Genomic DNA, 23,485 nt, shown 5'->3' with positions numbered 1-23,485 from the left:
AGATTTCATTCTTGTTCAGCGTAGGTGAGGCCAACAGAGCGGGAAATGACTGCCATCGAAAAGATTACTTGCTAAATTCACGGATTCCACTGGGGAGGGGGCAGGGTGCACCCCATGCCACGGGGACCACACGGGGAGGCACCAGGTGAGTTAGCAGGCTGAGGAGCAGGGGCGGACGCAGGCAAGAGCCTTTATTGTGGTTTCCACGGGAAGAAACAGGCGAGGCAGGGTAATAAGCAGGCTTAGGATTGGCAAGTTGAATAATTTTGGCGGGCTGTAGGCCAGAGGACCTATCCCTGGTTGTCTGGTACCGGGCCCTGGGGTGATGCGGGCAGGTGAATAGTGACCCTGAGTGTGAGAGCAGAAGAAGGAGCTCATTGGGGTGTAGGCTTGGATTGGTTGGTTTGCCTGCTCTTCCCGCCCACCCCCCCCCCCCAAAAAAAAAAAAAGGTTCTGCTCCCAGGTGAGTCCTTTGCTTTCTGTAGGAATTGGCTGACTCTGGGTCAACAAGGCCCCGGGATGTGAAAACATCAAATACAGAAACTAGAAAATGTAGTTACTACACCTGGCTCACAGCCTGAGCAGTTTGGTCTTTAGAGGAGACAGTCTAGGTTGTGAATCAGAAAGCCAAGTGTTCAGAACTGTCTGGTTTGTCGATTCCCTGCATTAGAACCACTGGCCACAGTGGCAGACTCCGGAGCTCACCCAGATCTTCTGGATCTCTGCAGATCTTGGAGTCTGTATTTTAATAAAGTACCAGGCTGATACCCATGGACAGTGAAGACTAAGAAACATTATTATTGTATCTGGGGTGGAGGTGGGTTCTATCGTGTCCTTACAGTGATAGGTTATTCTGTACTTGTAAGGAAGGCTTGCTGTTTGGGTTGAGAAGGAACTCCAGGTTAAGATGTCAGGGGCTGGCAGACCCACAGTTTCTAACCTGGCAACTTTCAACCTACTCTGGTCCTGTTCTAGAAATTAAGATGCTTAGAAGCTTTGGCTGTTTAATCAAGGTTGACCCTTTGTTAAGTTTCCCTATAGTAAAGGATTCAAGTTTCCCTCTGCCTTACTTTCTTTTTTTTAAAAAAATCATTTATATAAGCAAATTTTTTTGTTTTTTTTTTTCTTGTTTGCATTATTATCACAGAAAATTTATAAAAATACAGACAAATAAAAAAACAAAATTCATCCCCAGTACCACCGTTAACATTCTGCTGCACAGCTTTCTAGGCTTTCTCTGCATCACTGTGTACATGTCATTTATATCATTTAGGTATAAAGACATAAAGAATTTTTATGTTTCGCTTATTTCTCTTGCTAGTGAGTATACAGTAAACTTCTCCCCATATCATAAAGTATTCTTTTACAATGTAACTTTTAATGACTGCATATTAATAGATACGTATAATTTTTTTCTTTTTTAGGTTACCTGTGGCTGCACCTTTACATTGCTTTTAGTTTTCTCCCAATCATTTGTTTACTTTTCCTTAACTGATAGATTCCTTGAAGTGTAATTGGTGGGTATCAAAAAGAAAGCAAAATGTTTGGCAGTTGAAGAATCTAATTCTCCTTCTTAGAAGGGTGAGCTAACTGGTGTTATAACACATCTGGAGGCCAGGAATTGTCGGGGGTGAATTCTGAGATGGATAGTTCATCAGTACTTACAGTTGGCTCCGAAAGGCATTTCCTGACTTTTTCCAGCAAACTTTCCTTCTTTGTCTTAGGGAGTTACTGAACTCTGTGTGTGTGTGTGTGTGTGTGTGTGTGTGTGTGTGTGTGTGTGTGCGCCTGCGCGTGGTATAACCAACATAACAAATTAGTTGCAGGTGAACAAAGTAGTGATTTGATATTTGTATATATTACAGAATGATCACCACGGCAAGTCCAGTTAACATCTATCACCATATGTAGTAACAAGGCTGCTACTAAAAATTTTCCTTATCAAGTACTACCTGAACAGAGTAAAGTATTAAAGAAGAGTGACCTGGAAACCCATCCTGGGATTAGCAATGTACCATGAATGTGTCATTAATGAATCTGAGTGAGTCATCACTCTGTTTATCCAGAGGGAACTCAGGAGCAGAAAGGGGCTGGGAGCCGCTGTCCAAACATCTGCTCTCCTGTTCCCCATCTCCCAGTTCTGTCCAGCTAGCTCTGTGTATATTTTAGTGCGATTTACAATAGGATAGTGAGAGATCAAGGGAATTGAGAGAGTGGCAGTTGAAAACCTCAGCACATCTTCTGCTTGCTGGTTTTCCCTAACAGGCAGTAGGGCTGTAGAGATAATTTAGTCATACTTCAGGATAAGTCAGAAGAGAAACGATGGTAGAAGTGGCATTTGGAAATAAAGCATGTTGTGGTTGGAGGATGCAGCTTTAGAGACATGCCCAAGGAGACAGTAGTGCCCTTTCCTTTAACCTGATGAATCGCCGAGATATTTAGTAAATCCCAAACCTCAACTAATGGAAGAAGTAAAGGATTTAATGTAATTTTTATTACCTCCAGATATGATAACGACAGAAAAGCACTAGGGCAGGGCTCCCACCCTCCATCTGGGTCTGTTTGAGTAGAGAGTGGTCTCTCTGTGAACTGAGTTCAGCTGATTAATTAGTAGGAGCCTCCGTGGGAACATCACATCCTCCTTGGAAAGGCTAGTTTTAGGATTGTGTTGATTAGGAATTGTTTTTATTTAATTTCTTATAACTAGGTGGATATTGACTGGAGATTGTTAATATATGTTCCACATACAGACTTAAGGTAGACCAAACTGACACAAGTTAAATGTTTACACAGAATCATGCTGCTGTAGATTTTAAAGAAATTACTGAGACAGAAAAGCAGGAGGATAAAGTGAAGTGATCAGGGTCCTCAATAGAGATTCCAGATGAAGTCTCTCTTTTTTTTCAATTGTGAATTACCTTGTAATTGTTCCATATGAAACACCAAGGTTTGATTAAATTCGATCTATTTTATAACCCAAGTTGATAATGAAAATGTGTCTCATCCTGTGGAATATTCGGATGTAGCTGTTGCCCTTTCCTGGTGGCACAAAGCTTATGGGGTAGAATTCTACTAGAACTCATTTGCCAGTGAAAAATATGTTGTAACCTGGGGGAACCTTCCTGGGTTTTCTGTAGGAGCTTTCTAGCTGCCTCTGTATTCAAGATCCTTCTAGATTCATGAATTTCTACTTTGACTTCATTTCGATCCATGTTGCATCTGTATTTTAGGCACAGAACTTGAATCTTTCATTCTCTTGGCTTTTGTCATTTAATCATAGATGCCTGGTGACTAAAAGAATCAGGAAAAAAAAATTGTTGGGAGAAAAGAAGTTTTTATCAGTCTTTTAAAATAAGCATCATTTAACACATGGGTGATTTGTATGGGAAAATCCTTTTCATGATAAAGAAGTTGGGTTTCCCCCCCAATTTATCTAGCTTCTTTTGCATTGGGGGAAGAAAACGCTTTTATGTGCAACTCCAGGTATCTCAGGAGATTCCTTTAAAAATGTGTAAATATATATCTAACTTGTATGTATTTATAAAATCTGGGAACAGCAGACAGGTCCTGCAGTTTTTTTCCTTTATGGACCCCAGTAATTCCTGTTTTGCACTTGGGACCGTGCAACTTTTTAGACAATTCCGATAGGTTCCTTAGCCTTGAAAGGGAGAAAAGGTTTTAAAGTTCTGCTTGGGAGGAAATGTATTTGACACGAAAATGCTGATGAAGAGGTTGAAGTTGAACTTGTCTAGACTGCTAACATGTGGAAGTGAAGAGAGGAACGAAACTTAACTCTAGGTACACCATCAGAGCTGCTGCAAAGAAACCATTTATCTAGGGCTGGCCTTGAAGTTTTCTTCCTAATGTGCTAAAGAAAAAAGTTGTAATGCATTTATCCTAGTTTCCAGTTGATGAAAATCCTGTTATAAACCACCAAATATATGTCATCATTTCAGAGTTAAAACATATGCCCCTCTTTCCTACTTTTCTCCTGATGTGGTAGACTTTCTTCACCATACATGCTAGCGTGCACGCGCGCACACACACACACACACACACACACACACACACACAGTCAGCCAGTGCTTATAGGGTTGCAGTTAAGCTGTTTACGTCATGTCTGTTCAGAATCGAGCCTTTAAAACTTTGAAGTGGTAAGAGGTGAGGGCTGCAAAGCCCTGGAGTCTAAATGAGACATTTGAAGGATTGGTGGTGTTTTGAAAGCCATCCCCCATTAAGCTGGTAAAAGGACCCAGTATCATGGGTTGTTTCTGTCTCTTATGGATGAAGCAACAGCTAAGAGTCCTCCCTCTTATGACTCCATGAAATTTTAATGAAAATCAAAGAATTCCTTCGCAATCAGATTTCTCAACCTTGGCGCCATTTACATCTTGGGCCAGAGTTTGTTGGGGGTGGGCTGTCATGGGTCCTGTGCATGGCAGGGTATTTAGCAGCCTCTGCGTCCTCTGTCTACTAGATGCCAGTGGTATCCTCCACTTGTGACAACCAGAAGTGCCTCTGGATGTTGCCAAATGTCTCCCGGCGGGAGGGAAATCACTCTCAATTTATAACGACTGATTTAGAAAGACTAGCAGGATGATTCCAGCTCCAGTTTGACTTGTTATGAGCTGTTTTATTTTATTAGAACAGAGTTAATCTCAACTTGCCTCAGTAAAATACACGAGGTTCTTACAGAGCTTTAAAAGTGGTGTGTTTTTTCTTTAGTGCTGCTCAGAGGTTGCCGTCAGATAATCCCTGGCACGTAATGCTCCTGGTGTCCTGTTTCTCTTCAGGTGACGATTGTAGAAAAGGCAGACAGCTCCAGCGTGCTCCCCAGTCCTTTATCCATCAGCACCAGGAACAGGATGACCTTCCTGTTTGCCAATTTGAAAGACAGAGACTTTCTAGTGCAGAGGATCTCTGATTTCCTGCAACAGACCACCTCCAAAATATACTCGGACAAGGAGATCGCAGGAAGCTACAACAGTTCAGATGATGAGGTCTGTGGAAGGCACCTGCGGGTGTTTTAATTCATTTTATTACTCTTTCCCCGGGGGCGGGGGGGGGGGCACTTCCTTGTCTGTTTTGTTTGATTTTCAAGCTTCGAGCTCTGCTGGAGTGAATCACCTACTCTGATACCCAGAGCAATATCTCATTTAAATCTCATGGAGTTTGTGTTTGGTATCACAGAGCCAGACAGAACCTTAGAGATCCTCTCGTCCACCCCTCTTTCACTGTCAAAGGCATTATTAAGTAACTTGTCCTGGTTATATAGCAAGTGACTCTGGTCTATATAAGTGACTTTGTTGGGAATGGTACAGAGGTCACTCAGTAAAGCCTTAAAACTGGAATATAACATCATGAAGATGATTTTATGATGATAAAATACGAATTTTATCCCTATAGAATTAGGCCCTAGACCAACATCCAGGGAAACTGGAGCCCTGAAAGATACGTAATTAGCTCAAGAGCAACTTTTAGTAGCTAAAATACATGGCAAAAATGGTGAGCTGATGAGTAACATCCCTGCCCCTGTCCTCCTCGTCCAAGCTTATGCGGGCATTTTTGAGGCACCAGAAACTAGAGAGGAGGTGAGGGAGGTGGTCCCGTTAGCAGCTGATTCAGCCACGTCACGCTTTGCATGCATATGAATCAGAGCGACAAGTGGCCAGCTAGGTTGTTATAAAAATGCATCTAAAATACAGAGGAAACCTATTTGGGGCCTTGAAGCTCTGTGGCCCGTGACCCATCTAATCCCCACCACAGTGCTGGCTTGCTGCCTTTCTCCTGTTTCTGTCACATAGCAAGAAACCTCCTGGTAACCATGACATAGCTATTGGTGTCTGTCCAGAGGACGCGGAAGAGGTAGATTCTGGAGCCCAGACGGTTCCAGCATCTCTTGGTCTCTGCATCGGCAGGTGTACTCTCGGCCCAGCAGCCTCGTTTCCTCCAGCCCCCAGAGAAGCACCAGCTCTGATGCTGACGGCGAGCGCCAGTTTAACCTCAATGGCAACAGCGTCCCCACGGCCACACAGACCCTGATGACCATGTATCGGCGGCGGTCCCCCGAGGAGTTCAACCCCAAATTGGTGCGTGCCACCTCCTCTTGCCTAGAACTTTCCATATTAGAAAAATAACATGTTAAAAATCTCTTTAAATGAAAGTAAACTCACCAGTATGTCCATAGATATTTTCCTACAAGTAAAGTATAGATTGTTTAAAGACACAAAGGACATAAATGTTTATATATCATTGGGTTTCATGGAAGGAGACGAGTTATAGAGTACAGGTGACATTTTTTGGTTTTGTTTTTAATTATTAAGTCAACCAACAAATAAGCACATCATGTTTCAGGCCACATTTAAAAAATCCACCCAATTTCACTTGGAGGCGTAGACATAAAGCTGTAAGTATCATTTGCAGTCTACTGACCCATCTCAGTTAACTGGAATTCTGACTCCGGGCCAGAAAACTTCATGGCAGATCCACAGGTCCTGATACATGTGTCAAATTAGGGAAGTTCTCCAGAAAATCTGAGTTCTTTGTTCTCATGAATTCTGTCCAGAACGTAACTGCTCCATTCACCAGGGAAAATGTTCTGACCTTCCATCAAACTTGTTCATGCCGTCCTCAAAGTACTTTGGGATGTAGTGATGCTTCGTTTATCCCTTTCAGGCCAAAGAGTTTTTGAAAGAGCAAGCCTGGAAGATTCACTTTGCCGAGTACGGGCAAGGGATCTGCATGTACCGCACAGAAAAGACACGGGAGCTGGTGCTGAAGGGCGTCCCCGAGAGCATGCGCGGGGAGCTCTGGCTGCTGCTCTCAGGTACGGCCGGGCTCAGGGTGGGAGCGCTGGCCCCAGGGCTGCCTTCCGCCTTCCATCATGCATCAGAGCTCTTGCAAATATGTCATCCCCCAATTCAGTGCTAAATTGCAGTTCCTTGCCAGAGTGTTGAATTCCCTCAGTAAAAACACAGGACACATATTCAACAGTCCAGATGTTGAAACCACCATCCCTAGAGTCCTCATAACCTCTTCCATTTCTTCACTAACTCTATTTAGGATAAAACAGAACCTGAAGGAAAAGAGTGTAATTCTTCATGATTTTTGGAGTCCTATTTTTCCTTTCCCGGCTGTCTCAGCTTCATTGAGGATGTTTAGGTGTGGCACTTGGTCAGAGCAGTCGCTGGGGGTGAGAAGAGGGTAGAAATGGAGGAGTAAGAGAACCTTGTCCTTGATTTTTTGCCACCTCTTGAATTTGCTGGTTATCACTGGAGATGGGGGGAGACAGGCCAGAATCACCCCTGGGAACGAAAGCCTGCCTGGATCATATGCTCCAAGCTGGAGATGCCGGAAAGGACAGAAGGGAACATGTCCTGGAGCCTTGGGACTCACTGGTCCACTGCCAGGCTCATGCCCAAATGTAACAGTCAGGTTAAACCTTTGAGCCCTGCTACAGAAACCAGAGGTCCTTCAGGCTAAGCCCATCTCTCCTTCCTCCCAGCCTCAAGCATCCAGCATATGTCAGGGATCTGTTCTGTCACAAACATCAGAGTATTCCTTTGGGTGTCACCAGTCTGTAATATATAAATCAGTTACTCTACCTGGTTAGAAGCTTGAAATGTAATCATTTTAAATAGGCTCTTGAAAAATGTTGTTTGAATATAAGGTGGTCTGACACAAGTGCTATTATCAAGACCTTTTATTTTAAAAATGACCTTAAAATTAAAAGCATAGTTACCAGACTTATAAGAAAACCTTTGAACCTTGTAGCTCTCTCTGTAAGTGGGTGGAAATGGCAATTGCCTATAATGAGGTGTATTAACATCTCAGAAGTAGAGGGATAGAGTCCTGAAAAATAATTGGTTGTATCTGTTTCATGTAAAACTAGTTTGTTCTATCCTCATTTACACGTCTTGTTTTTCATTTGCCTTATGAAGAGAAGTCATAGCTTCTCATTTAGAAACCCAAATTTAAGTCAATCATCTCTAATTACCAATCCAGCCCAAGAAGATCTTCACCATTCAGTCTGCTGTCTTCCTTGTGTTTGGTGAACTATAGTCATCTTGACAACCTAATTCAGATCACTGACAGAGTAAACAAAAAATTTCATTTTCCTTTTATTCAAATTGTAAGTCATTTACAGCCACATTTTAGATGAAAATGAAACTTACAGTGGGCACTGGGAAACAGCATACAACAGTCCACAGCCTTGTTGTAGAGACACGTTTAGAGTTAGACCCAATGTTTTAACTGTGATGGGCTACATGAGGCCAGAGAGTGACGTGGTCTACAGACCATCTCTGTTGGGTAGAGAACTGAGCCCGTATTTCCACCCAGCGCCCGGGCGTGAGGTTCACCTGGAGGCCAGCTCGCCCACGAGGAGAGCCCAGCCCTTGGCAGGGGAGCCCCACCGGGGTCCTGCCCTGCTTCCCATGCCTCGTAGGACCACTGTACCAGGACCTGGCTCGAGGTACCCACTGAAGTGAGGTGTAGGCCTGATGGCAAGAGATCCTTGCAGATCTCCCTTGAGAAGAGAGCCAATGTTAAGTTGCTGCCAACCAGACTGCCTTTCCAGGGCGGATGTGAGTGGTGAGGCCGGCTCTGTGGGTGACCACCAGCAGCAAGGACTGCTGCTGGTCTAATTTCTAATCAGTGAAACACAAATCAGTTTACCCTATCATTAAATATGTGTGTGTGTGTGTGCGCGCGCGTGCGTGTGTATCTCATATATATACATATATATATTTAACACATATATGTACCTATTTATATAATAGGTACATATATGTGTATTTTATATGTATATATTTATGTGTATGTGTGTATGCATATATAATTTATACTTACGTAAATTATATTTAACTAGATTTAGACTTAGATTTAGATGATATTTGCATCCAGGGTTTTTCTGTCTTCAGGAATCATGAGATGCAGATTTCTCAAAGCAGTGATTCTCATCCCCCTCCCCACCCTCATCCCCCTCCCCACCCTCATCCCCACCACTGAGGAGCATCCCCTCCGTAGCAGTGGCTCCTCACTGCCAGAATACCCTCCCCACTCCCTGCAATTCGAAAAATCCCTCCACGTATCCTAATACCTCCTCCTCCTCTTCAGTATGGCTGTTTGTGAGCCCTTCAAAGCTTATGCTTTAGCAAGCAATTTTCAAACCTGTTTTGAGAGGCAGATCCTCCTTTCTCAAGGGAAATCCTAAGGAAAACCCCAATAAAATACAAGCAAAGCTGCTTGGTTGAAGGGAGAACTGAGACGGACCGGTAGGGCCTCAGTTCGGCTTTTTCTGCGCACCTCCCTGTTCTCTGAGCAGCCCCCCAGGATTGTCTGTGGAAATTCCTTGGAACACAGTTTTTAAGGTTAGAAACCTCTACCTTGGGGAGGTTTTTGGGTTTTTTTTTAATTCATTATTTTTTTTAATTGAAGTATAGTTGATTTGCAATACTGTGTTAGTTTCCGGTGTACAGCGTAGCAATTCAGTTATCTTTTTCAAGATTACTTTTCTTTAAGATTATTACAAGATATTGAATTAATGCCCTGTGCTATGCAGTAACTCCTTGTTGCTTATCTATTTTATGTCTAGTAGTTTATATCTTTTAATCCCACACTCATCTTTGTCCCTCCCCCATCATCTCCCCTTTGGTAACCATAAGTTGGTTTTCTATGTCTGTGAGTCTGTTCCTATTTTATAAATAAGTTCATTTGTATTATTTTTTTAGATTCCACATGTAAGTGATATCATATAGTATAGGGAGGTTTTTACACAGCCGGCTTATTGTGGAGTGAAAAGAGGGAAGGAATGAATTTACAATCTGGCTGTGATTGCAACACACACGTCATCACAGGATTTCATTATTATCTCGCAAGTGTCCTCTGAGCGGAAGGAAAGTGAAAAGGCTGGGTCAGTAAGCCATGGTTGCAGACCAAGGGCAGGGTTTTTCCTTTCTGATGTTGTGTCTGTCGGGTATTTCCTAGGTGCCATCAACGAGAAGGCCACGCATCCCGGGTACTATGAAGACCTCGTGGAGAAGTCCATGGGGAAGTATAACCTCGCCACAGAGGAGATTGAAAGGGACCTGCACCGCTCCCTCCCAGAACATCCAGCTTTCCAGAACGAAATGGGCATCGCTGCTTTGAGGAGAGTCTTAACAGCTTATGCTTTTCGAAATCCTAACATAGGGTATTGCCAGGTAAATGTCACAGATGAGTGAGACCTTTAAAAAAATGTTTTATATTAGCCAGCAGGTGTTAAGAAGAAAGGCTTTATGGTTTAGAGAGCTACTGCTGCAGCAGGGTCTCTCGACTTTGGTTCTGTTGACATTTTGGACTGAATAATTCTTTATGTGGGGCTGTCCTGTGCTTTGTAGATGTTAAATAACATTCCTGTTTCATAACATGTTTAATAGCACCTACCTACTAAATGTCAGTAGAACTCCCCAGTTGTGGCAACTAAAATGTCTTTAGACATTGCCAAATGTTGCTTAGAGAGCAACATCTCCCTGGGCTGAGAACCACTGCACTGAGGTTCTCAGCCAGGGACGAGAGTGCCCTTTCTGCGTCCAGCACCATCGAGTGACCTAGCTGGTCACTAGCTGGTCATGAGTGTGCCCGGGCACCAGGCCTGGCTGGACTTTAGATTCCACCGTGCTCCTACTCTGCACCTCCTAAGCAGCAAATGTCCTTGAGAATGTAACTTTTATATACTATGGGCATATTTTAAGGCACATTAAAATAAATGCTTAATTCAGTATAAAAAAATGTTGCCCATATATCAGCTACAATTATCTCTTGTACTCTTGTATCTGTACTAGTACAGACACCACAATTTGGGAAGCTCCAAGATAATGTCCTTAGATTTAAAGGCCACATGCATTCTCCAAAGGACCTTCCCTGGCCATCTAGGTAAAGGCTAAAGCAGGCTTAATTCCTCTACACTTCTGCGCGCACACACACACACACAGATCACAGGTCTCCCTGTAACCACATTTTATCTTTTTGATAGCACTTAATTTAAATATATATCCAAATTGATTAACCAACCTTTACATCTTTATTCTATCTCTCTGACCCCAGCATTTATGCCCTGTGAGACTTGTCACCACTGTGTCCCCTCCTTTTCCCCAATACTTAGTCCAGCGCCTGTGACCAAGTAGACCGTCAAAAGAATTTACCTTGACTGAATGACTAAGGAACTGACCTTAACCACGATCATGGACTAGGCAGGCTAATTCTCAAGTGGAATTTTAATAATGATTTCACTTGGGAAGATACTGAGTAAGGCTTACAAGAAAGAATCTATTAGACCAAAATTCCTTTTTTGACATTTATATTGTAGAAGTCTGATGAACACTTACTAGTTTCTAGAAGATCAAAAGAAGTACTGGAGTGAGTTGGCTTCTAATATAATAGAGTTCATATTTATCTTTTGATCTTCCTCTTTTTAATTAAGAGGACTATTAAAATAGTTGAGCCTTGAGTGGTTATGAGCTACCTGATAATATCTTTTAGTAAAGTAGGCTACTTTAGAATTAAATCCCTATTACTTATCACCACCATCCTTATCCAGATGGAAATAATGGGCGAGGACTCCAACTTTGAAAGGTTTCATTGTTCCCCGAGGTGAGCCTCAAACTGTGTGTGCTTGGTTATAGAAACAATTATGGAAGATTAAAAAGGAAATCTTTACCTGACTGATTTAAGGATGAAAAACACTGAGATTTTAACATATTAAAAGCTTTGTCAAATAGCTTTTGGACAGAGTTTTTGAATGAGGGCTTACGTGAGTGGGGGCTCAGTCTTGGGTGAATGTGGGGTTCGTGGAGGCCTTTCACAGTTAACAGACTCAAGGAGCAAGCGTTTTTACATTTTTAAAGGGTTGTAAAGAAGACAAAATTTGGAAGAATGTGTGCATGTACTTGCAAAGCCTTTAAAAATTTATTATCTGTTTTTTTTTCAATAGAAAAAGTGTGCTGGCCCCTGTGGGACTAACTCAGTCATTTTTCAGGTTAACAAAATTGCTTGTATGTTAAGATATAAAGTGTATTTGATGACATCTTCTTTCATCCCTTTAGGCCATGAACATTGTCACCTCAGTGCTGCTGCTTTATGCCAAAGAGGAGGAAGCTTTCTGGCTGCTGGTGGCTTTGTGTGAACGCATGCTCCCTGATTACTACAACACCAGGGTGGTTGGTACGTGAGGATGCAGTTAACAGTTTAACCCTTATCTCATCAGGAAGATATTTCTAGAGCCGGGATACCAGCTGGAACCCCATTTCTAGTCACCATCGGTCAAAAGAGTTTCAGACGACTGCAGCTTTCCAAGATGGGAATGAGAGGACTTGAATCAATATAGATTATACACAAAGGAGCCCCGTGGAGCTTCTCCCCACGGAGAGAATACACATGTATCACTGTTTTAGAAAACACTCAATGTGGGTGTCACTCTGTGGCATGTGAGAGCTACACCAGGCACACAGATAGATCATCAGCCCTAAAAGGTTTAACAGTTCTCTCATGAAGAGCATTGAATCTGTGGAAAGCAGAAGTATTCAAAAAAGGGGTATGCAGAATAGCATATAAAAATGTATCCAAAGGTCAGTTTCGAAGATATTTTTTAGAACTGGTGTCATTGCAAAGCAGACAGCCATGGTGAGCATTTAAACAAATTACTGCTGTTTCTCCGGATAAGCTTTTCGTTGCTAGTGTAGCAAAAGGTATGCTTTATGTTCCCCTCATGTGTTCTGTCTTCACGTCTAAACTTTTACACACTAATTTGACTCATTGGAAATGCTGTCCAGAAATGTCAGGAAGTTGATCATGAATGTGTACAGCTGGAATGCTTTTAAGTTGAAAAAAAAAACTAATCATTTAGAAAAACGATTCCTATGTGGGGACCATGCATCAAGAAGAGCGATTTTTTTTAAAGAGTTTGCCAAGAAATGAGGCTGTTTAGATACATATTTCATGCCTAACCAAGCATCATGTTGCCAATAAAATAACTGACTGTGTGTCAGGAAATTTTTGTAAATTGACCTTTTCAGCAACCCTTAGAGTTGTCACGTTATTGCTCTTTTATGGTAAAGAAGCAGGAGAGGAAGACCCCAGAAAGAGAAGATGCAGCCAGAACTCATCTGGTGAGCCTGGCTGTGCTGACACCTTGGTCTAGTAACATAGTTATCAGAGTTCTATTTCAGCAGCAGATGTGAGCTGGATTGTTTTCATCAAGCCATTGGGTTGGGTTCATTAGTGAGAAGGTGCAGTTGGTTAATCCATGGCCTTTTGTGCCCGCCCCCACTGCAGGTGCCCTGGTGGACCAGGGTGTCTTTGAGGAACTTGCGCGGGACTGTGTCCCGCAGCTGTATGACTGCATGCAGGACCTGGGCGTGATTTCCACCATCTCCCTGTCCTGGTTCCTCACACTCTTCCTCAGCGTGATGCCCTTTGAGAGTGCAGTTGTGGTTGTTGACTGTTTCTTCTATGAAGGAATCAAAGTGATATTCCAGTTGGCCCTGGCCGTGCTGGACGCAAATGTGGACAAACTTTTGAACTGCAAGGACGACGGGGAGGCCATGACTGTTTTGGGAAGGTATTTCTCATTTTGAAAACTACCTTTGGGTTTTCTTCCCTGTACTTGCCATCTATCCTTTTCCTTGGTTTCACGAGTCTTAACTGGCCTGATGGTAATCATAGTGGCCACTTCTCTCTGTGACTGGGGATTTCTCTTCATATGCTTTGTCTTTAGAAGTGAAGGCAATGAACTATACTTCAATTTAAAAAATAATAAAATTTTTAAAAAAGAAGTGAAGGGGCTTTCATTCTGTTCTTAAAGAAATTCTAGTCTTTTGTTTTGTTATGCAGAGTTTGCGGGAAATGGGTGAACAGTTGTAAGGGGAGAATTCCAGATTCGCCTCCCAGTGACTCCAGATTCATTTCTCCTTCCAGGTATTTGGACAGCGTGACCAATAAAGACAGCACGCTGCCCCCCATCCCTCACCTCCACTCCCTGCTCAGTGACGACGTGGAGCCCTACCCTGAGGTCGACATCTTCAGACTCATCAGAACTTCCTATGAGGTAGGTCGTGTTCCCTGCCTGAGCATCACAGCACCTGCGTGCTCGGAGGGGCTCGGTTGGACGTGTGCCACACGCTTCCATGGCTAACCCAGGGCCGTCCCTGCTTCCTTCCGCCTTCTGAGAACTAGTCACCAAAGGAAGCAGCTCCCTGTCAGCTGACAGCTTCGAGCTCCAGAGATAGACACTGAATGGGTCTAATACCATGGCACAATTGGCATGACCAGTTCAGGCCCTCCAGTTCTTGGCTTTGCCCACTCTGAAGCCTAATTGAGTAGCCGCTCATATTCAGCTCTGGGTGGGTTGAGGAGAGGCTATTGACAGCAGGTGCAGGGAGGTTGACCTGCACAAATCAGCTCACTTCCTATACTAATGCCAAGTCCTTAGGTCTTCTGGGAAGTAGACAAGCCAATCCTCTTACGTCCCAGACACACAGAATACTCTATAGCATCCTAAAGAAAAACCAGAATCCTAGGATTTCTCTGGGTTGGAGAGGATGCCTTCTGGTCCGTGATGACCGCAGATCTGGTCCTGAATCCCAGAATAGAACTAACGTAGTCCTGTGTACCCCATAGCACTTGAGGTTTGTGGAGCCCCCAGGTCTCAGTCCCCATAACACCTCATGGTTTGCTCATTTCCTGATCGTTAAGAGAGAGCATGAATGTTCCATTGAGCACACTAGGCCTTCTCCAGGTGTTTTGGGATTGTATGAATGGTGACATCAGCATTCCAACTAGCAACAGCCTGGATACGGGAGAAATGGTGAAGGAAATCTCTCCTAAAGAGAACCAAAAAATTGGTGCCTTAAAAAAATTTGGCATGGATCCAAACACCTTTTCAGAAATGTGTGTCCTTAACTGAAAATGGGAGAAAGACTGGTAATGTATTATTTCAAAAAATTTTCGTTGACACGCCATATATTTTGAAAACAAAACATTTTTGGTATGTTTTAGAATCATAAAAGTAATGCATGTTTATTGTAAAAAAAAATGTGGAAACTGTAGAAAAATATGAAAGAAAAAACTATATCTTGTGAGCCTCTCACCATATTTCCCTGAAGTATGTTATTTTTGCAATTTACACTTTAAAAATAAGTTTCTACTAAAAAGTACTTTGTAACTTTCCATTTTTCACATAAAATATATCACGAGCATTCTCTGATATTTAATATAGTGTTTGCAGGTTTTTGTAGATTCTTAATACTCTGCTTTAATGAGGTGCCAAAAGTTATTGAGCTGGTCCCTTTGGGTTGGACGTTTACTTTGGTTGCTTCCAAATTTTCTGTACCATATGGAAAATTTGTATGGTATTATTACATATATGCATATTACATACATGATATTATATATTATATGATAAACATGTGCACAAATAATACATCTCTGATTTTTTTCTTAGAGTCCATTCTTAGGAATAGATTTACAGTAGTAGATCAAGACATGAATTATTTCCAAGCTCCTGGCACACTCTGTCCAATTTCTGTAAAAATTGTCCCAATTTTATTTCCACTAGTAGAGAAGAAGGATGGCTGTTTCACTTCGCTCTCTCCAAAACTGGTTATTATCATCATGCATTTTAAAAAAATCATTGCCCCAGGACTTTTGGATAGTCCTCCGTTGGAAATTTTGGATGATTATTTTTCCAGGGAAAGAGCCCATGTGATTGAAAGCAATAGTTATTATTATAGCTGATGGTTGTTTTTCTAAAGGCATCCCCTGAAATCTTTATTGTGAAGAGAATTCTAGACTAAAGTAATAAAGCTTGGTGTGTGGAAACTCAGCTTTGTTCTTGACAGCGGATAAGCTAAGGTCTTGCTGAGGTCAGCACTTGGCCCATTTTTAATGGGAAAGAGAGGAGAATGGAGACAAGACCAGGACGGGTTTTCACTTCCATCCTGTCTGCCTGGTCCCTAATGGTGGCCCTTGGGCTGCCAAATATCCTATTGCAGGACACAGCAGCAGTTTCCTTCCTCTGCCTGGGACGACAACCCCGTTTATTTATACCAATGCCTCTGTTACCTGGCCTTTCAATGCATGATGATTGGTTTTTTGTTTTCTCCTCTCTGCTTGGTGTCACCGCCCTGCTCTTAAGTTTCCAGTTCCTTCCCAATGCCTTATAGGAGAAACCACACACATCCTAAGGTGAAAGAAAACACCATGAACTCTTGCCTTTTTTTTCCCGCCTCCCATTAGATTGGTGGTCCTCAATTCTGCCTGTGCATTCAGACCACTTTAAGAAGTTATTTTTTAAGCCAAGCTTTTAAAAATACAGATACCTAGGCTGCATTCTAGACCAGTTAAATCTGTATCGCTGGCATGAGGCCTAAGAATAAATATTTTTTTAAAGTTCCCAGGTGATTCTAGAGCCCGGTGAGGGTTGAGAATCACTGCCCTAGATGCAGAATGGGGCCATTAGACACAGAGGCCGATTATAACTGGGTTATACAGCATGACACCTGTGTTCTGAAGCATCGGCTCGTTGCTTTCTATGCTTCCGGATAATTAGCCAGGAAAATAGAAAAGTAGGAAAAATAAGGAAAGTACATTCAGCCTTGAGATCCCCAGGGTGATTCAGGTTAATCAGCTTTCTCCTGATAAGCAGAGGTGGTAACTTTATTCCTAAGTGCCCCATAGGAAAATCTCCCTCGTTGTGAAGTTCTCCCAAGCCCCTCCTGGAAGGAATTGTATGGACCGTTTGAGAGACAGTTTTCTTCTGTTTGGGCCCCGTGTGCAGTTTTGTTAGTTATACAGAAGTAGAGGACAAAGCCCCAGCCTTCAGGTTTGACCCATAGACTGAGATGAGCCTCCTGGAAGGCACAGGGCGCTTTAATGAAAGACCTTACAGGAGGCACAGGACCACCACAGAGTTTCTTCATGTTCAGGACCACCCAGCCCGGTGGGTTTCATCTAAGAAATGTTAAGCAGGGAAAGAAGGTGGTTGATAAAACACAAGGCGGACTTTGTGCAGAAGGACAGACAGTTTTGAAAGTTCCGAATAACGTGTCAGCGTCTTGATGAAGATGATAACAGCTGTCGCTCCCAGGGAACCCGCCCCGTGGAGGGCAGGTGCCGGGTGCTTCACACACAGCCCCACCAGGTACATGTTAACACATTTTAATGTGAAAATGCAAGTTGAGAGAGGTGGAGCTAGTTTTTCCAAGGCACACAGTTAAAGTGACAGAGTCAGGAGGCACATAAGAGCTTCCCAGTAGTAAAGCCAGAGCCAAGCGGGTTTGTCTAGATAGAACGGAGATGGACTTGTAGGTGTACGTGTGGACGTGAGGTCAGTTGGTCCAGCCGAGGCTTGTCAGTGGGGAGTCTTGAAACCACTAGTTGATTTGCAAGGCACCCAACAACCACTGGAAACGGAGGGGAGTTTTTCTTCACGTACATTATTCCTTGAGCTCCCTGTGCTATAAATTGGAGTGGGGAGAGCTGAAAGAATAGACTAGCAAGGGAGATACTACAGTTTGCCATATTTACCTTATATGACGCTGGCTTTTCTAGCCCTTTCTCCTTGGCAAAGACTTCAAGTGACATAGTCCCTTGGGGAGCATAGATCTGTTACAGTGCACAGGCCTGCTTTCTGACAGTTGTGAAGGTGTCCCGTGGGTATGAATATCATAGTGAGTTGAGGCTTCTTTAAGATCAGAGGGCCCTAGAGGGCAGCCCACTCAGCGAAGACGGGGCGCCAGTAAGCAAGGTCCTCACGCCGACTTGGTCTCCCGGCCCCTCCGCCTTCTCCTGCCTCTTCCTCCGGCTCTTTTCTCCTCCCGGCCATGTGCTCCCCCGCCTCACCCCAGCACACAAGTGCACATGTGCAGACAGGTGCCGTCACCGCAGAAGAAGGCAGGGCGGAGGCTGGGGAATTGCCCCTTCGACTATATTTGAGAATCTCTCTGCCATCTTGGTCTCAGCCTCCTGTAACTTTATCTGTTTTCTGTAAATCCAAAGACCCACATTCCACCCATTTCTCCACTCTGTCCACCCAGCCTTCCAAAGAAGAGCCTCACTCTCTGCCTTGGGCATTTGGAGATTTTCTGATACAGAAAAGACTCAAATGTGAGAGTCCTTTCATATCCATATTCATGAGATAGCTCAGTCCTCTGGCTAACAATAGTCAACCCCATTCTATATAATGGGAAAATAAGTGCCCCACAAACTAAGAAACATATGAAGGCACCTTTGGCATAATTTCTGTGACCTAGTCTTATTTAAAAACAGAAATGAACCATAGAGTTTGGATATTAGACATGACGCCTTCCTTTTTTTTTTTTAACAACAATTTTATTTTATTTTTTAAATTTCCTTATTTATTTATTTATTTATTGGCTGTGCTGGGTCTTTGTTGCTGCATGCAGGCTTTCTGTAGTTGTGGAGAGCGGGGGCTACTCTTCATTGCAGTGCACGGGCTTATTGCTGTGGCTTCCTTGTTGCGGAGCACGGACTCTAGGCGTGCGGTCTTCAGTAGTTGCAGCACATGGGCTCAGTAGTTGTGGCACAAGGGCTTAGTTGCTCCGTGGTATGTGGGATCCTCCCAGACCAGGGCTTGAACCCGTGTCCCCTGCATTGGCAGGCAGGTTCTTAACCGCTGTGCCACCAGGAAAGCCCATGACGCCTCCTTTTTGTTTCAGTAAATCTTGTTGTGATGGGCAGATTTGTTGAGGTCATTCCAGGAACCTATGGCCTAAACTAAGATTTTTTTTTTTTTAAACTTCAGCATTTAAATATTTCTAAGTCCTCTTGAGGATTCAGAAAGGAGGAGCCTATTGCACTTGGTGGAGCCTGTGTGGTCTCTTTAAAATGTGTCTGTATCTGTTTTCCATCAACCTGTCTTCCCAACAACTAACGGGAATGCTTTGGAGAATGAAGGTAAATCACAGAGAGGCTGCCCAGCACGGCGAGGAGAACTCTCGTCCCACCCAGGAATGATGCTGAGGGTGGGAGAGGCCACAGAACATAAACTGGGAACTCGAGGCAGACGTGTCTCCATTTCATTCCTTTACCTGAGCTGCTTGCTCCTCTTCCCAAGTCTGTGGGGGGAGAAGGGGAACACTGCACGCAGGGCGGGTGAGGTGGTACGAAATGAAGGGCTGCAAACCTATTTGTTTGTTGGTATCAGCAACAAAGCAGCACAAAGAGGAGGTACCGTCTGCACTGAAGATGGCCTCTCAGCTCATAAAGACGTTAGGAATCAAATTAGAGGAGGAGACGCAGGCCACAGAAACATTCAGAGAAAAATTGAGCTGGAGAAGAGATGGAAATGAGGATGGGTAATTTTATTTATTGTTTAAGGAAGGAGAGGTTTTAGAAAATTAAAATAATGTTAGGCTCCGTCATAGCCATCACCAAATTCTGTTTGTTAGAAAGAGTATTGTTAAATTAGTGAACCCGTTCTTTTCCTAGAGCTGAAATTCCGTGGGAATTGCTTTTGTTTTGCGCGATGGGAATTGCTGCCTCCAGGAGCTACAGAGCCAACGTTTGTTTGCCCTGTTTTTAGCATTCCATTCTGTCAGAGCCCGTCCAAAAAGTTGGGGGGTGGGGGAGAGGAGACCATGAGCAAGTCCTTCTCATTACACATTGTCCTTTAGAAATCCTCCAGAGATAACTAGCAGGAACTTGGAGTTTACGGTTTCCTTTCAGGTTGGGACTGTTTGCTCCAGATGGAAGGGCCACTGTGAGTATTTCGTTGTATTCTGTCTGTGGCCAGTCCCTGGTCCTGCCTAGCAAACTAGTTGAGGAACAGTTGTTAATTAAAGGAACAGATGTTAAGTATAAAGTATATAGGGCTCTTTGAAGGTCAACCTTGAGGGAAATAACTCTTTCTTTAGCTGTCTGCAAATAGCACCATGCCAGTGTTCACTGTGAGTTACTATTACCAGTACTTTATATTAATGTATCTTTATCTCTAAGGGCAATTCTACAAGGACAGTTTTGGGGTCTCATTTTACAGAGGAAGAAACTGGGAGTCAGAAGACTGGGCTGAATTGCCCAGAGTCACATAGCTTATTAGTGAAAGGACAAGAACTTGAATCAAATTTTGTCTAGCTCCAAAATTTTTGTTCTCTTCTACCCAGACAGAAGGAAAAACCTATTGGTCATTAGAACAGTAGGTGGTGGAGTTATAAAGCCAATGACTGGGCCTCAAATTGCAGCACAGCCCCTGTGGGACTCTGGGTAACTTAAAGGACCTCTGTGAACCTTGGTTTTCCCATCTGTTAAATGGAAGTAACAGTACCAACTCACAGGGTTATTGCAAGAAGCCAATAACATGGCTTGATAATGTCCCTGACACTTGCAGCGCAAGAAAATTTAGTTCCCTTCTGTCTCACAGCTAATGTGTTTTTGTTGATCAAAGGCATACTGTAGCCTGGTGTGAAGTAAAGCCAGTCTCCCATCTTCAGCATGCACTCGGCAGTGGATGCTTTCCACTCTTCCATTAGGATCAAAAGAGTTACCTTTCCTGGGAGTTTAAATCCCATCCAAGGATTTAACCTGGAGTGAATTAAATATGATATTTTTCATCACTAATGGCAGCTCCTACTAACAACTTCTGAATTCTGGCTTCTAACTGGCAGTAAATACCTCATCTTTCTATATAGTGGAGGGGATTCTGACTCGGTCTTTACAAGATGCTTCTCTGGAGATGAGAAAATCTTTCATAAACTCTGCATTTGTTAGGTTAAGACTCTCCCACCACACAAGTGGTGAAAGTTCCACTGGTCAGGTTCCAAGATGTCAGTGTATGCTCTTAATTATCAGAAAGAAACACCTGAGTCAAAACTCAATTCAGGGAGAAAGTAGAAAGCTCCAGAAAAGTGGAGTTTTTTGCTGTAAACCCCAGTTTGGGGAAATCACAAATTATATAGTTCAGAAGCTACCACATGTTATAACCTATCGAGCGATGCTCTTTCCAGGGTTGTCGGATAAAATACAGGACTGACATTGCCTGGGACGTACTTAGAGTACACAGTTACTCATTGTTTATCTGAGTCAACAATTTAACTGGGCACCCTGAATCTCCTGTATTTTATTTTCTGAATCTGGCAGCCCAAGGCATCTAATGAGCACCGACTGTGCTCTGCAGCAAGCCAGGGAGGTGAACCCCTGGAGAATCTCCCAGGGGTGGGGCTCTGAGTGCGAATTCTGGAATCAGAAAGCCTGCACTCGAACTGGGCTTCACCACACAGCCCTGTGCACTTGGGCAAGTTAATGATTTTGGTTAAACTTCCATTCCCCTGTCTCTGAAATGGAGATAAGAAGAGCACTTACTTCCCGGAATTATCCTGAGAATTCAGTGTGTCCGGCAAATATGTGTTGAGCTCTTGCCGTGATTCAGCACCTGTCCTTTGCTCTGGAGGACACAGTCTCTGCCCTCACAGGAAGGGGTGAGAGGTAGGCCACGGTAAATTCAAGAAAGAAAGAACACAGCAGGGTACAAGGGTGGGGATGTGCTGTTTCTCTGCAGCTTGTGTGTCTGGTGAAGTGACATTTAGCAGAGACACAAATGACGTGGAGCCAGTGCAGTGTGTCTGAGAGAAGCGATTTCCAGGCAGAGAAGGGGCCGGTGCAGAGGCCCGGCTGGCGATGGAGCGATTGGCTTGAGGAGCAGCGAGAGGCCACTGTGACTAAGGGGGTGAGGAAAGGGTGGTGGCAGGTGATCGGAGAGGTAGCTGGGGGAGGGAGGGAGAGGATGTAGGGCTTAGAGGCCTTGGTGAGACGTGGAATTTGACCCCGAGTGAGCTGTGAAACCGCTGGAGTTGTGAGCAAGGGAGTAATATCATGTCTTAGGTTTTAGAAAGACTACTCTTGCTTCCAGGGGAAAAATAAAGGGGCAGTGCCTCGAAGATCGGTTTAGAGGCTGTTGTAAGAGACAATAGTGGCTTAGACCAGGGCGGTAACAGTAAAGATGGTGAACAGTGACTGGGATCCCTAGGAAGTAGGTGTGTAGAGATCTAAAGACAGAGCCCTGGAGTTCCCCAGGGTTTTGAGTCGGAGAGGATGTACAGAGGAGCCAGAAAAGGGGTAGCCAGTGAGGCCTAAACAGAACCAGGAGAAAGGGATTAAATGGAATTAAGATAAAACGTAAATTTACGCCACACACCATAATAAGCAGTTTGTAAGTTTTAGCTCTTGTGTTAGTGGAACATAGGCTAGCCTGTTGTGACCATAGACCCCGAACAGACTTAAAGAAGATAGAAATTTGTTTTTCCCTCACTTTGAGTCTGCATAGGTGGTTCAGGGCTGGTGTGGAGCTCAGTGGCATCAGGGACCCAGGCTTTTTCTTATCCACTCTCAAGGAATGTCTTATCCGCACAGGAAGGAGATAGGGTGGGTGTGCCCCCTTTCATTTAATGGGCCCTTATCATTTCTACTCGCATTCTGTGGGCCAGAATCTAGTCACCTGGCACAACAAGCTACAAGGGAGGCTGGGAAATGTAGTCTTTTGCTGAGCATCCGGGTAGTCAGTGGAAATTTTGAATTCTCTACATTCAGGGGAGGACAGACATATGGATATCAGTGAGACAACTTCCAGTCTGTGTAACAGCCATTAGGTGCCTCTCACATTTGACTGGCTGGATAATGCCGGTCCTCATTCCACAATTTCAAAAAGACAGTGCTCTCTCTGTATGCCAGTAGTGTTCTTAGACTCAAAGGTAATTTCTCAGCTCCCGGGTTGTTACTTTTCAGATAACTTCATCATTTTCTGTCATAAAATGTTACACGCTAACTTCAAAAAACAAAACAAAAACCACTTTTATTTTGCAATCATTATAGATTCATAGGAGGTAGAAAGTGTACAGGCAAGGCACATGCATTTCCTCCCCAAGTCCCCAGTGCTAATATCCCAGACAACCTCCATATGAAATCAAAACCAAGAAATTGATGTGGGCACAATCCGCGGGGCTTATTCAGATTTCATCAGTGATACGTGCACTGATTTGTATGTGTGTGTGAGTGTGTGTATGTTGCTCTGTACAATTTTGTCACATGCACAGCCTGGAACTACTCCCGTCACAGCCAAGATACTCAACTGTACCATCAGCTCTGGTGTTACCCCTTTATAGCCACGTCACCCTTCCCTCACCCCATTGCTCACCCTGGCAGTCGTGAATCTGTTCTCCATCTCTATAATTACGTTATTTCCTGATTGTTGCATAAATAGAAATATGCAGTATGTATCCTCTTGAGGTTTGTCTTTCTTATTCAGCATAATTTCTTTGAGGTTCAACCAAGTTGTTGTCTACATCAGTAGTTGTTTTCTTTGTTTCATTTCTTGGTAGTATTCCATGGTATGGATGTGCAAAGTCACTCTTTAAAACTTCTGTTTAACGTACCTGTGTGACTGCTTTCCAGATCAGTACCACACCCCAAAAGTGCCTTTTGTGTCCCCTTCCTGTCACTA

At 43.5% G+C, this 23,485-nt stretch overlaps 1 protein-coding gene across 2 annotated transcripts in view; it reads left to right on the top strand.

Annotated features, from left to right (window-relative positions):
* TBC1D9 (TBC1 domain family member 9) overlaps positions 1 to 23,485 on the top strand; it is a 121,049-nt gene that overhangs the window by 79,061 nt on the left and 18,503 nt on the right. For both annotated transcript variants that reach the window (XM_057728166.1, XM_057728165.1), the window contains exons 7-13: positions 4,794 to 5,000; positions 5,919 to 6,089; positions 6,676 to 6,826; positions 9,988 to 10,202; positions 12,084 to 12,201; positions 13,312 to 13,597; positions 13,954 to 14,083. In XM_057728166.1, the coding sequence (XP_057584149.1) occupies positions 4,794 to 5,000; positions 5,919 to 6,089; positions 6,676 to 6,826; positions 9,988 to 10,202; positions 12,084 to 12,201; positions 13,312 to 13,597; positions 13,954 to 14,083 (1,278 nt within the window). The remainder of the gene's footprint in view (positions 1 to 4,793; positions 5,001 to 5,918; positions 6,090 to 6,675; positions 6,827 to 9,987; positions 10,203 to 12,083; positions 12,202 to 13,311; positions 13,598 to 13,953; positions 14,084 to 23,485) is intronic.

The sequence above is a fragment of the Hippopotamus amphibius genome, chromosome 3 (assembly GCF_030028045.1).
Source record: "Hippopotamus amphibius kiboko isolate mHipAmp2 chromosome 3, mHipAmp2.hap2, whole genome shotgun sequence".
NCBI lineage: Eukaryota > Metazoa > Chordata > Mammalia > Artiodactyla > Hippopotamidae > Hippopotamus > Hippopotamus amphibius.
The sequence above is the reverse complement of the archived record's forward strand: the minus strand, read 5'-3'. Positions and strand labels throughout refer to the sequence as shown.